The sequence below is a fragment of the Anser brachyrhynchus genome (genome assembly GCF_964034855.1).
Source record: "Anser brachyrhynchus genome assembly, chromosome: 5".
In the NCBI taxonomy this organism is placed as follows: Eukaryota; Metazoa; Chordata; class Aves; order Anseriformes; family Anatidae; genus Anser; species Anser brachyrhynchus.
The window spans coordinates 8,462,294-8,480,705 of NC_137699.1; the positions used below are offsets into that span (position 1 = coordinate 8,462,294).

The 18,412-nt window shown below is 39.4% G+C and overlaps 2 protein-coding genes across 3 annotated transcripts in view; both read left to right on the forward strand.

The window, feature by feature from the left end:
• The window catches only part of MPPED2 (metallophosphoesterase domain containing 2), a 603,962-nt gene that overhangs the window by 318,142 nt on the left and 267,408 nt on the right, over positions 1–18,412 (forward strand). Inside the window, exons 15-16 of the mRNA XM_080595267.1 lie at positions 795–6,274; positions 7,119–7,392. The gene's annotated coding sequence lies outside the window, so the exon portion shown is untranslated. The remainder of the gene's footprint in view (positions 1–794; positions 6,275–7,118; positions 7,393–18,412) is intronic.
• Positions 843–11,891, forward strand: KCNA4 (potassium voltage-gated channel subfamily A member 4). Of its 2 annotated transcripts, none has more exons than XM_080595245.1 (2): positions 843–975; positions 8,198–11,891. In XM_080595245.1, the coding sequence occupies exon 2, from the start codon at positions 8,959–8,961 to the stop codon at positions 10,945–10,947; it is 1,989 nt and encodes a 662-aa protein (XP_080451371.1). In that variant the 5' UTR covers positions 843–975; positions 8,198–8,958; the 3' UTR covers positions 10,948–11,891. The 2 variants fall into 2 exon arrangements, with proteins under 2 accessions (XP_080451371.1, XP_080451370.1); XM_080595244.1 differs by lacking the exon at positions 843–975 and adding an exon at positions 7,255–7,392.

Sequence of the window (18,412 nt, forward strand, 5' to 3'; positions counted from 1 at the left end):
TGTATCCCACAGAGCAAGTTATCTGCTGGTTATTAAAGGTTCTAGTCCCAACTAATTTACTAAACAGAACTAATCCTGAACAATTCAGTGAGGCTTTTGACCTCAATATAGGAAAGAAATTAATCTGTGTTAGATTGAAAGGCTCTGGACTACCTGGGCCTTAGAACCGCTTACTTAACTCTCAAAATTTAGCAACACACTCATTAAGACTTTTGATCGTAGGCTTCCATGCTCAGTTTAACATTTGCATTAGAATTGGCACATCCTAATTTCTGACACAGAACTTTGACACAGGTAACGTGGCAATTTTTAAAAAGAGCTAAGCTTAATTCAATTTTCAGGATTGCATGAAATATAATTGTGTTCATAAAGTACAACTGGTATAATTTTTGGTCTCTGTGTGAAAACTCCTTTCTCTATTTGTATTCAACAATAGTTAATCAATGCCCAGAGACACCTAATAATAACTTGACAAGTGTTAACATGTTTATACACAGGTATGAGGAAATTTGCTATAGTAAACTGCAGCTGAATAAAAAAAGATTGCTCAAAGTTTAGGGTTTGATAGAGAGTTTTTTACTTTCCTGAGATAGGAATAGGATAGAAATGAGCTGACTAACTGGGATTTCTCAGGATTTGCTCTATTCCATGGGTACAAATTAAGATCAGCTCTGCGCAGATCATATCTGATGTGTATATGCAGCCTATTTATTTGGACTGCAAGGATAAGATGTCATTTTTGGGACATCTGTGTTGGGCTGTACTAATGAGACTGAAACAATTTTATCTCACAGCTTTACCTACCCTGATGCATACAAGGAGAAAGGTTGCTTCTGGCTGCAATTCATTCCCTTGCTTGTGACAACTTCTCCTGAACATGAGGAGAAACACTGGTAGGACAGCATGTAATTTCCAGAACAATATTTCCTGTTTTCTCTGAAGAAAAGACAAGAAGGCAGATGATTCATTCAACAGGTTAGATCTGATGTAGAGAGTATATAAGTTTATTATGTTAATTGTACCTTGGTGCTCCCTAAGCGTTATTGTAAATGATCCTTAATATCCTGATATGCAGGTGTCTTTCAAAGGGGTAATTCCCAAAGTATTTATAGTACCTATATATACACACCACAGTATTATAAACAATTTTTATATCGCCTTCATGATACATATTTTAATGTATTGATTCCTTGCTAATCCCAGATTTCCACCCAGACCAATTTCCTTCTCAGATGCAACCCTCTAGAAAGGATATTTCCATTCTGGAAAGGTCTTCCTTGGTAAATATCATACTGACAACAACAACAAAAATATACATTTATCTCACACCAAAATCAAGTCTGTCATAAGAATCCTTCTACATGTCTTGCTGGTTCAAAATTAGCCACAAGAATAGTTACCTTGCTTGGCAATTTTGAGATTTCATTTTTCTCCAACGTTGTATGGCAATAACCATTGTTGTACCCTGCCAAGGTCAGTTAATTCTGCCCTTTTGATCAAGCTGGGAACACTTTTTTCTGTGTTAACTTTGTGCTTAATACACATGTGAGATCAGACAACAATATATCTGAAATAAACAAGTTTAAAGAACTTACTTATTTGGGAACAGTTTGTTTTATGATCTTTCACTTGTGTATCTGTATACGGAGCATATAAAACGTCTAGGCTTCTATCTCCCACATTAATCTGATGTTGAAGTCCTTAGGAATAAGGTTGAATACTTTCTCATTTTTGTCAATGTAACTCTCCTAGTTAAAATTGCTTATGTTTTTTCTGATGTGCAAGGCTGGTTAAAAAAAGATTGGTTTAAAAAAAAAAAAAAAAAAGTAATGCATTTTTCCAGGATTTGAAATTACATGCTCATTTAATTCTGTGAGTTTAATTTATTTCCCTCGTGAGATAATTACAGTAACAGTATCCAAACTTGAGATCCATATTGCTCGCTACTGCTTGGCATATCTGTAAGAAGGTGCATTGCCTGCTACAAAATTCTTCTACTCTAAATAAACACACATTGTTAGGGAGGGAAAAAAAAAAAAGCAGTGGAACTACCCTTGTTACACTGGAAGGGGGGGTGTCAGCATTGACAGTGATGTGGCTGGTCTCTCCATTCTCAAGCAGTTCCTTATTTAGATGCTTTTCCTCCATTTTTCTTTCTTTCCTTTTTTTTTTTTATATTGTTGATTTGAAGAATCTCCTTGATATGAGTCCCTGTCTGCCCAGAATGAGCTGAGAAATATTCAAGTCCAAAAATAAACCATGCATGGTATTTTTAGCATAGTTTCTGAATAGTTCCATACTCTGATGCAAGAAATTATTCTTGAAATATAAACATCATCAGTGTTTTTACTGTTATTCATCCTAAACTCGATGGTAAATAGCAGTGGTTTTGCCTGCTTTCCTGGGAATGTATAAAAGACTTACTGTTATGTGCAGTGTCAACTTCCTCTGATTAGCCTGTTGCAGTACAAGTGAAAAACAGATGTGCTATTCATGTATGTTGTGTATAAGAACTAACTGAAGATAGGCTGTATTTTCTTCTAAGTACCTCATTATGTAGTGCCAGTCATATTCAAAAGAACAGTATTAGAGCCAGATTCTTTGACAAGTGTGTCTTACTGAGTCTGGTTAGTGAAATATGAATAAAATACGAACTCCCTAAAGCAGTACAAACACTGGGAGGGAAAACCTATCTGCAGAGACAGGAATTCATGGCTACTTTGGTACCTAACAGTCTTCAGTACTGTAATCAACTGCAAACAACAACAGAAATCACAACAATAACAACAACAAAAAATGTTTCATCACATTTGAAGTGATGCAATAACCATGGTTCTTTCACTTGATTTTCTTTGAGTACCCACTAGTGCAACATTTTACTTGATTTGAAGGGAGTTCCTTATCTTATGGGAAGTTGGCCAAGGTGCCTTGAGAGGCTAATAGAAATAAGAATGAAGCAAGCATAAGGAGGAGCAGAAGAGTAAAAAGGGAAAGCTAAAATGGAAATGGAATAATTCATGGTCTAGAAGTGCAGTAAGTACTGAGCTGTAGTGCAGTCTTATTCTCTGCACAGAACTCTTGATTACAGCAGGAAGATTAGTGTTGGACCAAGGCCAGACTCTGCCAGTGTGAATTGCAGCAATTGGGAGATAGCATAAATTAATATTGGGTATAGCAGCTTAAGTTAGGCTTTTTGAATCTCATCTTTCCTTTGCCTGAAAATGCTATTAAATTGTTGTGTTTTTCTGGTACTGTATACATAGATAAGCAACAATGATGCATATTTCTCCTCCACATCATTGTAAAACAGAATAAATCTGTACGATAGCATACCTTACAGATCCTTTGCTATGCTATGATGTTCTTAGTACAGTACTATTGGAGATAATGACATGTACATATTATCTCTTTGTTCTACCAATAATAGTATCCCTTATGAATATAAAGGAACAGAGATAATGTAGTATCTTTTTTTAAAAAATCTTTGAATACTATGAAAATATAAAGCTGAATGAAATGACTCACAGTATTCATTTGTAAATATGTAAAGCTTGTTTTTAGCTGTTAAGTAAGTTAAAGAAAAATTGGATCTGATAAGACTTGCGATTTTGATTGAATTGCATGTAGTTATGTCATCCCTAGCACATTAGAATGGACTTTAAAAAAAGGTACAAAAAAGCTCTTCTGCTTCTCACATTATCTGTGCTGTGTGTGTATTATGTGTGCATCCCATCACACATCATTTTTTATTCCTCTTTGCTCAAGAATATACTGTAGTTATTAAAAAAAAGAGAATAATGATTAAAAAATGGCATACCAAAATGACTGATCTATTCCAACTTGTCTTTATACTGATATAGCCACTGAAATTTTCAGTTTAACAGTGGTATGAGATAATAACTAGAAAACAGAACAGAATAGAATAGTTTAGCTGGAAGGGACCTTCAAAGACCATCTAGTCCAATGGCCTGACCACTTCAGGGCTAACCAAAAATTCAAGCATATTATTGAGGGCATTGTCCAAATGCCTCTTGAACACTGACCTGTATGGAGCATCAACCACCTCACTAGGAAGCCTATTCCAGGTTTTGACCACCCTAACAGTAAAGAATTTTTTACTAATGTCCAATCTGAACTTTGTGCAGCTTTGAACTTTGTGCAGCTTTGTGCCTTTCCTGTGCATCATGTCACTGGTTACCAGAGAGGTTACCAGGGCACCTCCCTCTCTGCTTCCCCTCCTCAGGGAGTTGCAGAGAACAGTGAGGTCACCTCTTGGCTTCTTCATCTCCAGAATGGACAACCCAAGTGTCCTCAGCCTCTCCCCAACGGACATGTCTTCCAGCCCTTGTGCCAGCTTTGCTGCCTTCCTCTGGATGCTTTCAGTTTCCGTTTTTATATTGTGGAGCCCAGAACTGCACACAATATTGGAGGTGAGGCTGCACAAATGTTAAATATAGCAGGAGGATCACCTCTTTTAACCGTCTGGCTATGCTGTGCTTAATGCACCCCAAAGTGCAGTTTGCCTTCCTGGCAGCCAGGGCACGCTGCTGGCGCCTGCTGAGCCTGCTGGCGCCAGCACCCCCAGCACCCTTTCTGCAGGGCTGCTCTCCAGCCTCTCAGCTCCCAGTCTGTGCCTGTCGGGCATTGTTCTGTCCCAGGAGCAGCACCCAGCATTTCCTTTGTTGAACTTCACGCTGTTGCTGGTTGCCCAGTGCTCCAATCTATCTAAATCCTACTGCAAAGCCTCTTGTCCCTCCAGAGAGTCAACAGTACCTCCTAGTTTAGTACTGTCAGCAAACTTGCTAAGGATGCATTCAACACCTGCATACACATCATTAATAAAAAAGTTGAAGAGAACCCACCCTAGAATTGAGCCCTGAGAAACGTGTCTGAAATGCATCTGAAACTGCAACAAAGGTGAAAGATAGGTTAGTGTTTTCTTTGGTCCAGTCTCTAGAAGTACATAAAAAAGGAATAAAAAAATGTATGTTCAGGTCTTACTGATAGAAGCCAATACAATACTTCAGAGAGAATGAAGTGATTGAATTCTGCAAATTTTTTGCCCCTAGAATTAAGATTTTACTAAAGTAGGAAGATCTCTAGGTGTTTCTAATTGTAAAAACTCTTACCTATGATATCTTTTCTATTTTTATGGCGTTAGACATGTCCTTGTGACTAAATGATGATAGGGGCTTCATCTCTGTCTTTGGTATACTCTTGTGCCAAATTGCCGAATAATCTGTATGTTGGTATCAGAAGTGAATTAGTAGAGTGTTTTCAAATTGCATCCCGGAGCCTCAAAGTTTGAACTGTTCCTGTGATGATGCCAGTTTCTATTTTAATGGAATGTGGGATGAGTTTAGAACATCTAATGACTTTCGCTGTATATTGACTACAGAATTTGAAGGATTGGGATTTTTGAAAAATTGGTTAGATATAGCTGCCTTTTTTGCATTTCAGTGTTTTTGACCAGACAATTATGAACTTGATGTTTATTTGGTTGATCCTTAAATCTCCCTTTTATAGTCATAGGTCAACCTACTGAAATGAATGGAATGAAGAGTTTGAGTGCTAATTGATGTAGGCAGTAGAGATAGAGGTATCGTGGATAATTTGGGTTGTACCGTGCGGGATCTGAAGAGGAATAGTCACCAGGCTCTCTAGGTTCCTCTGGACTGTGGGAAAGGTGTGGACCTATGCAATGAAAAAATGCCTGACCAGGTGCGAGCACCTTGAGGCAAGTGTCTGGAGTGAGCACTGCTCTTGGTTTGTCCCTGTTATGATCCCATCCTTCTTCAGTTTTTCCTTGTTAAACAGGAGTGCCTACACTTACTCTTCATCAAGATGGTAGAATTGTAGCTGTACCGTCAAATATGGCCAAGCTGCATTTTTATGGTGCCTGCTCACAGAAGCTGGAATTGATCACAGTTTGGATTTTACAGGCGGGGAAGGAATAGCTGGTTCTTACACAGCTTGTGGTACAGGCTGAGGGCAGAGGGAGAAAAGATTTGACACCTTTGGCAGAGGTGCTAAAACTCTGTTATTTTAGGTCTCCCCTACCAAATACATGATGGTATCCTATTCATGAGCTAGGATCTACTTTTCTGTGCGGATACAGAATTAGGGGTAAGAGTTAAATTGGCTTCGTGTGCAAGACCGTGCAGCTGGCAGGCTGCACGCGAGCACGGGAGAGCTGGGCAGGAGCTGTGGGGGTAGCTCTCTCGTGTGCCTGTGCCATTAGAGGGCTTGGGATGAACGAATCAGCAGGACAGAGGTAGGGCCAGCTGTTTGATCTTTCTGGAAAATGTGATTTGCACTTCATTTTTCCACTTTGGAACCACCTTGACCATGTATTTTTCTTCCTTTAAAAAAAACAACGAGAACAAAACACAAAAAGACAAAAACAGAAGCCAGGGCTTGCAGCGTGGCTTTCAGCACCAAGCTCCGCTAGCCGGCGCCTGCGTTACTGAGCACCGGCAGGCGCCTTTCGATAACTAACAGCCGATACACGAAACCGGGAGCCGGGGCGGGGAACGAGCCGGACCGGGCCGGCGGCGCGCAGTGCGGGGAGGCGGCCGCCAGGGGGCGCCGCGGAGCCGGCAGCGGCCCCATAAAGCGGCCGCGGCCCCGGCCCCGGCCCCGGCGGCGCGCAGAGCCGGCGGGCGGCGCCTCCGCCGGGCAACAGGGCTCGGTCCGGCAGCGCCGCTGCGCCTGGGCCGCCGCGGTTGCTGGCCGCAGCTGTAAAGCGGGGCGGCGGACGCCGTGTGGTAGACGGCCGCTTTCTCCTCTCGTTTTGGGTTTTTTAATTATTGTTATTTTTGGTTTTGGGGGGGGGGTTTGGTAAGCGTTGCCACAAAACGGCACAACAAGTGCAAGATGCGGGCGGCCGCTGGCTGAGCAGCTGCTGGCTGGACGTGTCGGGGAGAAACTGCAAGGAGCGACCCTCATCCTCCCGTCAGTGGAAACAGGCTCGGTACACGGATTATTTAACGTTGATTTACACATCTACAGCAAAAGCTGGGCTCAGAAAGCCTAGTGATCACACTCATCCATTCATTCCTTCTCTCTCACACATACAAACACGCTCACTTCTTTCATTTTTTTCCTTTCGGAACAAGACTCTTGCTTGTTGCCTTTATGCAAATGCCTCGGTGAGAAGCGGTGTCTGTAGCTGTGCCGAATGCCCCCAGTTTAAGCTGCCTCCCTGGCTCATTCTTGGCACTCTTGTTGCACCCGGAAAGAACGCAGAAAAATAACTCATCAACCTGTGGTGCTGACTGACCTTACACGCCTGCAGGTGTAGATCAGTTGGCACAGCCCCCTTCTCAGGACCACTGTCACCAGATCCTTACACTAGCAGGAACAGCATTGCTATTTCTCTGCCTACGAACAGTAAGTATAACAGCAATTTAAAGACCTTTTTTTGCATGACATATAGGTATGATTTAAAAAATAGCATTGTCTTTTAATAGTCCATAGTCACCTTCTATCATATATTAATAGTTACAGCTATAAATGAGGGTTCTGTTTCAAAGGGGTGTGTGCATGTGTATTTTTGTGTGCGTTTGCATGTAGATGTTGCTTCAGTGCACCTGCAGTTGTGTTTGACACACCATATCACAGTGTTTTCACTTGAGTGAACACTGTATGTGCCCATTTCCAAATCAAATTCAGTGAGATGTTCATTATGGTTGAAACACAATTCAGTTATAGATTAAAATGTAACATTCTTGTTTCTCGTGTTTTTACAAAAATATGAAAAGCTCTTTGTATAGATACATCTATTGTAATATTTCATGTAGATATACGTAGGTGTATATATTAAGTATGTACTCAAAGATCTGAATGCATTGTGTATTGCAGTAATTTTATTAGTGTTTATATGTATTGGTGTTTCAGAAGCATGCGTTTGTGTATGGATGCAAGTGCTTATATGGGTGGGGATTTTGTAACTCTGTCTATATATATATGACATACCCACCCACATCCCTACCAACAGAGTGGTTCAAAATCTCTGTGCATGTGATGTGGGTGTGTGTGTAATGTAGAAGTGTGAACAGTGTGGGTAGGGGAAGATTAGAATACCGTGGTAATAGATGACACAGTTTCATTTGATCGGTGTGACCTTTTAGGAAAACAATCCAATCTTTTCCCTTTTTGTTTTGTTTATTTTTGTGTGTTTGTGCATGTGCCTCAGGTTAAGTGCTTCTTCTGCATGACCATAACCAAAGGGTGACCCATCCACTCCCTTTTGTCCTATGGGGACCTCAGAGCCAGTTTCTCAGTCTTCATCTCCTTCTCCTCCTCCTCCTCCTCTTACCACTGCTGCTGACGCCCTGGGTGCTGCTCCCAGGTTTGAGACGTTGACAGGCTGAAGAAAGGATTTGCAAAGACCTTCTCACTGTGTAAATAGAGTGATGGCTGGAATTAATTTCAACTCCCCAAGTAATGATAATAAACAATAATAAGATTTCTAGGCCAAAGCATTACCAGGAACAAATTATGAGGAAAGACACTATTTGCATTTGGTTGCGATGATGAACTAAAAACATCTGTGCAGAGCAGGTACCCTTTGATTTGCATGTGTTTTTTCTTCATGAAGGCAGTCATGAATCTGATCAGATCTGTGGTAGCCGTGGGAGATAAATGAAAGTAAAGGGGCTTAGTGGATGAAAGGATATGGCCTCAGCTGTTCACTGCTCCAGTTTTGAGAGTTTCATCTTTTCTTATTAGCAAAACAGTAGTTTGTGTCAAACATTTTGGACAATAAGAAAATGCAGATCTGTGGTTTTGCAGAACATAGATTCAGCATTATAACTGTATTGCCCTGCTCTGTGTCCAATGCACTGTCCTCCAAATGCAAATGGCTTTGAACTTCCTATATTGAAAGTTAAGTTTGCACTGTAAATAAAAGCTTTTGCATTAAGTGATTAAAAAAAAAAAAAAAGCAGTTGCAAAATGGAGGTTGCAATGGTGAGTGCAGATAGCTCTGGGTGCAACAGCCACATGCCCTATGGATATGCGGTCCAAGCTCGGGCCCGAGAGAGAGAGCGGCTGGCACAGTCAAGAGCCGCAGCAGCTGCAGCCGTAGCAGCAGCAACAGCAGCAGTAGAAGCAGGGGCAACAGGTGGAGGTGGACCATATCACCACTACCATCAGGAACAGAGTCGAGGTGCATCCTCTTCTCACGGTGGGAATGCATCACGCAGCAGCCTGCCCAACCGCCAGAGTGGTAAGAGATGGAAGAAAGGGAAAAAGAGGAGTCACCACTTGGGAAGTAGGGAGTGTGGGGCCTCCTTCCCCTGTTCTGAGCTGCTGCCTCTGAGTGGTTCTGAAGAGAGAATACTGAAGGACTTGAGTGAGGAGGAAGAGGAGGATGAAGATGAGGATGAAGACGATGAGGAAGAAGGAAAGCTCTACTACGGTGCTGACTATGGGGAGGATGAGTTCTCATATTCAGACCAGCCACCTGATGATGGTGGAGGCCCTGGGGGTTACAGCTCTGTTCGCTACAGTGAGTACGAGTGTTGTGAGCGTGTGGTAATCAACGTGTCAGGACTGCGGTTTGAAACTCAACTCAAGACATTAGCTCAATTCCCAGAAACGTTGTTGGGTGATCCAGCGAAGCGAGGCAGATATTTTGACCCTCTCAGAAATGAATACTTCTTTGATAGGAACCGGCCAAGCTTTGATGCCATACTGTACTACTACCAGAGTGGTGGTCGGCTGAAGAGGCCAGTCAATGTACCTTTTGACATCTTCACTGAGGAGGTGAAATTCTACCAACTTGGGGAGGAGGCCATGCTCAAGTTTAGGGAGGATGAAGGGTTTGTCAAAGAGGAAGAGGACAAAGCTTTGCCGGAGAATGAGTTTAAGAGGCAGGTCTGGCTACTGTTTGAGTACCCGGAGAGCTCCAGTCCAGCTAGAGGCATTGCCATTGTCTCTGTCTTGGTCATCTTGATCTCCATCGTCATCTTTTGTCTGGAGACTTTGCCAGAGTTCAGAGATGACAAGGAATTCGTGATGTCCCTGAGCTTAGGGAAAGGGCTTTCCAATGAGTCACTTCACCTGGATGCTGGGGAGCACACCATCTTCAATGACCCTTTTTTCATTGTAGAGACAGTATGCATCATTTGGTTCTCCTTTGAGTTTACAGTGCGCTGCTTTGCATGTCCAAGCAAAGCACACTTCTTCAAGAACATCATGAACATCATAGACATTGTCTCCATCTTGCCTTACTTCATTACTCTGGGCACTGACTTGGCGCAGGAGCAGGGCAGTAATGGTCAACAGGCCATGTCTTTTGCCATCCTGAGGATCATCCGTCTGGTCAGGGTGTTTCGCATCTTCAAGCTCTCCAGGCACTCCAAGGGTTTGCAGATCCTGGGTCACACACTCAGGGCCAGCATGAGGGAACTCGGCCTCCTCATTTTTTTTCTTTTTATTGGAGTAATTTTGTTTTCCAGTGCTGTTTACTTCGCAGAAGCTGATGAGCCTGCCACCCATTTTCAAAGCATCCCAGATGCCTTTTGGTGGGCTGTAGTGACCATGACTACAGTTGGTTATGGGGACATGAAACCCATAACTGTGGGTGGGAAAATTGTTGGGTCCCTGTGTGCCATCGCGGGAGTGTTAACCATTGCTTTACCAGTGCCAGTGATTGTCTCCAATTTTAACTATTTCTACCACAGAGAGACTGAGAATGAAGAACAAACGCAGCTGATGCAAAATGCAGTCAGTTGCCCTTACCTCCCAACAAATTTACTGAAGAAATTTAGAAGTGCATCATCTTCATCCACAGAGGATAAATCAGAATATTTGGAGATGGAAGAAGGAGTTAAAGAATCTCTCTGTGTAAAGGGGAAAAAAAGTCAGGACACGGGGAATAGCAGTGAGTCAGAGAAGAAAAACTGTGTAAATTCAAATTCTGTGGAAACTGATGTGTAATTTTGAACGTTTCCAAATATATTTATGCATTAAAGAGTGCAGTGAAAATAATGAAATATGCAAACAGAAGTCCACAGCATACAGTAGTATGCTGTTTAATGGTTAAATACAAATAAAAAGTATTGCTAAACTCGTATGACATATCAAGTAAGTGATATAACTTGAGGAAGAGATTGCTAGATCTGATATAACTTGACTATATTTTTATTAGAATGCAAGTGTTTTGCACATGAGGCTGAAAAATTTATTAAAACCAAGTCAGTTTTAAAGTGGGTGCATGAACTGTCGACATCACTAATAACAGCTCTGTGGTAAAAGTTGGCATTCAGAGGTATTTACTATGTAAGAAGCAATGAAGCTTGGTAGTCATTTATCTATTTATCAGTGCTTTAATAGCAGCTACCATAAATCATTGGATACCATAGTCATTGTTTTTCAAATTTATTGTAAAAAGATACTCTACAGAAGATAGATCTAATTTTTTTTTTCTTGAAATCTATAATGCTTGTTTTTAACTGGAAATTTACTTTGAAAAGGCTGCTGAACCTCCAGAAATTGTTTATTTTTATAACTCTCTTTGGAGGCATTGCAGCATTTGTTGTCTAATAATGGAAGAAATGAAGTAAGGGAATCATTTAACCTGGTCTGACTGCAAAGGCAAAATGACTGGAATGCTTTTTTGCACTACTTTATATGCTGGAGATATATTGAAAGAGACTTCATACTGTGAATGTTTACTAATGTAATAGTTCAATGACAATCATTGGAAGAGTGAATTCTGCATCATATTTTATTGTTTTCTGTTTGTTTGTTTTTATTTTTTATTTTTTCCTTTATGTGATGCTGATGGCAAAACAGCTAACATTACATTAATTCCATACTCTTTTAATTATGAATATCTGTGATCTGGAAAAGGATTGTGAAGTAAAATTTTATAATCAAAATTATTTGAAATCACTCTTTTCTATAGATATTCTCAAGAAACACCAACCTGTATCTTATATCTTACATCTTTTTGTCTGGTTAGTTTCACATTGAGAAGCAATGGTACATGCACTTTGTCAGTATTGAAGTAGTTCAGCGTATGCGAGGAGAAGGCAAAAATAATAAGATACTCAGTTGTTACAGTACTGACAATTCAAAATTGCCGACTTCTAACATGTTATTGGTGCTGCATTTTTCCCCTTAATTACAGCTTCCACCCATGTGTATTTGAAGCAACATTTAAGATCTAAAATAGGCATTCTGGGATTCAAAATGAACATGTTGGGTCCCATGTAGTCTTAGGGAAAACCATCCCATGATTTCTTTTCCGTAATTCTTAGGCCAGCCGTATCTTACTCTGTGTCAAAAACTTCCACTGCCCTTTACAGGAGATTAAGTTAGGTAAGGATTATCTGACCTACAGCACATTCCAGACTCCAGAATGAAATAAGTAAGATATTACTGCATTTAGCATAAATAATAGATTCAGAACAGATTTTTTTTTTTTTCAGACTCAAAATTGTCTAGGGAAGGCACAATTAAACTGAAGTTGTTTTTGAGGAGGTACTGTGGAACATTCCAAATCATAAAACTTGAACCAAATCGGCATATGCACTTTAAGGGCCGGGACAGTGCATTGTGAGAGAAAATAGGGCTTACCAACACTACTGAATTACAGTAGTTTTGCAATATCCATGTAAAGCTGTGAAGGGGGTTTTGTGGGGAAGAACTAGTTAGTGACTTGCAGTTCTGAAGCTGAAAAGCAACAGTATAAACAGTCCAAACTGGGTACCTGTGACGGTATGTATAATCTGTCAGATAAGCTTTGTTTGCTGTATGCAGCACCCAGTGATACAGAACAGAACCAGAGGCACAGGATTTTCCTTAAGCTTTGATTTTTGCCTTCATGGATTTTCTGTGAATCACCTCTTGGAAAACTTTCTCCGCTTGTCTTCTATCACTTCAGAAGGAGTAATAAAAACAAGACAGAGAAAAGACTGCATTGTGCATAGCCCCGATTTGAAACTTGTTTGTAAATGTCTGATTCCTATTTTAAAATCATAGTGCAGACTTCACTATATTTTTAATGTGAAGTGTTAAACAAAGCTCCTTTTTAATATGATAATATTATTTCCAACTATGTTTTGAGTCAAACACCTCAGTAATTTTATGCATAGATGTTTGCCAAAACTAAATACTGCATTTTTTATAGCTCACCTGGGTAAATGTACTAAATGCTTTTTTTTTCTACAGAGGCAATATCAGCAATGAGTGTGAGCATTCTATAAAATCCAGCAAAAATCTGTAAATGAGTGTTTCTTTAACAGTTTTTACAGTTATAAGGTAAGGGGCATAAAGGTTCCCTTGTAAGCTAGTTTGCCAGTAGTTCTGTGTAGTACCAGCAACCATATAATACTAGGAATGGACCATAGCAAGAATGTAAAAATAAAAGAAATAACTAGGCAAATAAAGTACATAGAGAAAATAAGTAGTATGGTTTTGCGATATTAACTGGTTGAAAGGGAAGGTGGATTATAAGAGAGGGAATTTTTGATGTCTAATGGGTATCAAGAAGAAAGCTCTTTGAATAACTGCTTGAGTATGTTCACACATTGGACATGGAGCTCAGCATGAGGTATCTGCTTAAGTAGTTACCCAGCTTATCCAGCAAGTCCTGCAGGTGTTCTGCTACCAGTACAAAATCTTTTAATTTAAAGCAAGCATGGTGATGTCCACATTATGCTGTGATCATAGCAATACCTTACTCTTTGAAAGAAAAGTTCTTACTGGAGGACCTCATAGCAGAGCAACATTCTGGGTGTGTCAGCACTGCATACTGCAGTACTGTGGAGACATATCTTAAGGTAATAGTGGAGCCTGCTCTGCCTCCTGCAATGTATAAGCCTTTGTACTTGTAACTGTCATGATAAATAAGAACTAGTATAGCTTAATGCTAGATTGTACTACCAGTTTGACAGACCATTCTGAATCACAGAAATGCACAGAATTGAGCATTTTGGAATGGAAGCAAATACCTTCACTTGGGCTAGCTTTTAATTTGATTATTCATCTACCCATCAGTCCAGGCAGTTGCAAGTCATCTTGAAAATGCCAAAGTCCTACCCCTAACATGCTAAAACCCAAAGATCCCAAGTGCTTAGCAAGAGACTGAAATTTCCCTTAAGTATCACTTAGGTTGAAATTGTGTGCTACAGAAACACGGTATTTGAGCCGTTATGGCTCCAAATTACTACTACTGCTCCTCTCAGAGTTTTTCCAGTGTGACTGGATACAACTATCAGAAAAATAATTTTGTAATCACTTGGGCTTTTACATTTTAAATTATAGTGGTGAAATGCATTCCTGGTGTAACTGACGTGAATGGGAGTTACACTAGGGAATGTTTTAGTTCTAGTAATGTAGTTCAAATTATTTCACATTGACATACATTTCAGCTAAAAATAATGCAAAATGAGATATTTTGATATTTCATGTTCACTTGCAGTGGGAAAAAAATTTGAGAAGCTCCATCTGAATTCATGAAATCACAGCAGATTCCAATCAGATTTCAAATATAGGCTGATAGTTAACTGTCTACTGGCCCTTATTTAAAGAAATTCATAAATCTTTTTATAGCAGTCTTAAGTGCCAAGGCCAGGCACTGAAGGGCAGTGTTTGCCAGCTGAAGAATTGGATTTAATGCATGACTTCAGAGATGCATATCTTTTTCTTTATTATAGTCATCAAGTTGTCTGATGCTTCTTTGATTACTAGAAAATTTCAGCCTGGATGCTGAAATTTATATCGAAAAAAGTGTTATGTCACCCTGCTAGGCAGTTCCTGGCTAAGTGTCTGATTAAGCTTTCTTAGAATGATTCCACAAGAGTCCAATTCCATTTGATGGAGAGTGTAGTTTTTCTTTTTTTTTTTTTTGTATTTGAAGAAAAGTTCTTCTGCTTACATAGTTTTATTGTGCACTGTCCATTTCTGTGACATCCAAGTAATGTGGAATCATTCTGGGATCTCAAGGGAGTGAGAGAACCCACTGCTGCCATGATTACATCTAATTCACGACAACGATGTTCTTGGCGTCTAGGGATACTAATGGCTATTATGAACTTCTTGTGGTCATGAGATTTAAGTGTGGTTTCAGTCAGCAAAACTATTGAACTAGCTTTGGAACGTGAAAATGATTGTTTTGCATAATACTGGTGTTCAAAGAGTTTGCAATCAGGTCATAATCTTGAATGAAAAATTATCTTGTTACTGCTGACGTGGAAAGTTCCTGTCAAGTATGCTTTCAGGAGCTGAAAGTCACTTGACTTGGGATATGAGAAATCAGTGTTAAGCTGCCCAAGACTATGAAATACTTACTTTTCATATTTGGATAAATAAAGGATAAATGCACTGTGGAGTTACAGGAAGAAGAATGTCAGAAAGTCTATTCTGTGTGTAACTAGTTTGTGAAAGTCTTTCCTACGCAGCATTGAAATAGGAAATGTGTCTTTCTGGTGATCCCAGACTTGTAAAACTAATTCTGAGTGTAAATGACTTTTTCACATAAGCTTTACAGAGGTAATTGATAGTCCTCAAATTAAATATGAACTATTCATGGTGCTTTAGACTATGTAACTATCTTCCTCTATCTATTTCTTCCTGGTTCCTTATCACTTCTACTGTCATTTTGTCCAGTTATAAATACAGGCCTATTTTTTTAAATTAATTGGCATAAGACAAAAACAATAATAAAATGAAAGCAAAGATTTTACAAAAAAATCTATTATACCCAGCATATAAATTACATATTCTTATTATCATAAAATAGACCTAAATGACAGCCTGTAACATCTGTAGATGTCAGACAGGGTATGCATTTTCCTGTTGCTATAACTGAATGGTCAAATATTTCTGATTTTGCAACAAATAAGATCTAGTTTATTGACTTACCATATTTGTGTACCTCTGTTTGAAACAAATGCTTCTAGAAAAGTTGAGACTTTTTTTTTTTGAAATGAATTCATTTCCACAGAGATCATCTAATGTGGAAAAAACTGTTGACATATTAATTCTGGGTTAAAGCTCATAAATGTTTTGTACCTGGCAACCAGGTACAAACATGAAACTTTACATATTGCTACCATGCTTTCTGTGTATTTGGAACTCTGATGATATTAATTCTGAAAGAAAAGTCATTAAAGCATTATGTACTGAGATGGTTGAATTAATTTTTATTTTTAATTATTTTCTGTAAAATTATAATGTACCTTCAGACCTTTTTCTGCAACAGGTTCTTTGGAAAATAAATACGTAAGTGTATAAGAAGGAAAGAAGAGAAATATTAAGTTACATGTCAAAATCTGATAAAACATTCTAATAGAGGGAAAGTAGGTAAGTAAAAACTTTATTTCTTTGTATTTACTCACTTGTGCATGCGCGGTACTTCAGTTGAAAACAAATCAGGGGCAATTTGATTAAATCTGCAGCTGCAAGTGAGGTACTTCATGCATTATGTCTATTCAAGGTATTCTGGTCTCACGAACTTTAGCAGCTGCCAATAGAGGTTCAGCTGATGCTAGTACATCATGCAGCTGGGAAGATACTCGTTGCGCTAGGTAGTACCAACTGGGGCCGAGAGGGTACTGTGAAGTTTTTAGCCTATCTGGTAGATCTGTGCTCCTACCACAATTATCCTATCTGAGTGCGAAACAGATTTTTGATTATTTGTTCTGAAATGCCTTGTGACCGTTTTAGATAGGGAGGTCCTAAACCCTCCAGTCTGCTAGCTCCTAAGCTACAGAGGGATTCAGGTCCACGTTCACAAAATGTACTTTTAGACACCTGACTTCCATTCATTTCATTAGGAATTAGGTTGCAAAATGAAGCTGAGACCAAGTGATTTGCTTAGGGTCAAAACGAAGACTGTGGTGGAGCAGGTGTTACAAGTGTTTCCCGAGTGTTACAGTAGCTCCCCGAGGAGTGTAGGAAGTGACAGCACATATTGAAAATAGATTTAGGTCTCTCTTTGTTTTCAATCCTGTTTGAAGTTTCATGGGGTATCGAGACTAGAAGAAGAATGAATAGATTCAGTAAGATAGGTCAAAGGAGTCTTTTAGATACTTTTTTTCTTCTGCTCTTAGCAGTCACAGTAAGCTTAATTTTTATTTTAGCTGAAGAACTAACCATTTCAGTGGGAGAACATAGGTTTACACTGGATTTACCATCCTGGATGTGAACATTAGCTGAGAATGAAGAAAATCAAATCAGAGATATTCACTATCACTCTTGTATTTCTAATTTGCCTTAAGTATGCTGGATTTGAGTCCAATGCTTTTGCACTGAAGTCATATAAAACTTCTTGTGTCAATAACAGATAGTACTCTACCTAATAATTGCAGTAAATGACAATCGAGAAGACAACTGCTTTTGCTTGTTTGGACTTATACTGATAAGATTGTGATGCAGATCTATGCTGTAGAGAAGGGATGCTTCAGAGCGCTTCACTGCGTGTTTATCTTCATTGCTAGGTGACCAACACCCCACAATATGCTTTGGAAAGAAATCCAAGCACATGTGTGGAGAGGCGTTATTGCCTTTTCTTCTCTGCCTTGTACAATTGAGGGAAAATGTTTGCTCAATACACTGCTATATCCTTGCCCTGCTCTGTAGCCTCAACCATATTTCTCACTTCTGTTCTATTTAAGTCTTCGAAGGTTTGATTTCAGTCAGAGCCCATGATATCTGCCCTTAGTGTGGTTCATCCACCATATGAATGAACTTTAATTTCTGCCTTTTGTTGTCTCCCTATTGGTACAGCTCTGTAATGAATTCAGGGTGTCATTCAGTGACAGTTTCTTCTTGCACAGTGGAGCCTGAATAGAGAAAACTCCAGAGGACTGTTGATGTGAAATAAAGGTACCTTTTGTTTTTCTGTCCAAATACAATAAGATATATTTGCATTACAACAAGTTACACGTTCCACAGACTGTACTCGTCAGGGTACATAAATTCTGTTTCCTTAATGGGCGTGTTCTTTCAAGGTGTCTTCAATTTGCCCTAAATTCATTTGGAATTTAAGACACTGAATATTTTTCAGGTCTCAAGCATGAGGAAAGTTGATCCGTTTTGCGTTCGAAAGGGCAAGGATTGTAAGGCAGAAATCTATCGTATTTTTCAAGTTAAAGGTGGCTAAGGGATAGTAGCTCTAAATATGAGCTGCAGATACTCTATGAAAAATATGCTTTGGTCACAAGTAAGGGGTAGAAAAGATTTTTGATTGCCTGTTTAAAAACCATCATCATATTTTACTGTAGCAAACAGATTTTCAGTAAAATAATATTTATCTCACTGCAGAGAGTATGGTACAGGTATTATATAACAATTTATAGTTCAGGATGTAGTTCTATATCCATATATTTCTGTTATTTATAAGCACTGTTGTGATTTGGGACTTACGGATCACAAAATTAAAGACAAAAATGCT

Coding starts and splice junctions, on each gene's coding strand:
- KCNA4 (XM_080595245.1), top strand. CDS start 8,959: ATGGAGGTTGCAATGGTGAGTGCAGATAGCTCTGGGTGCAACAGCCAC.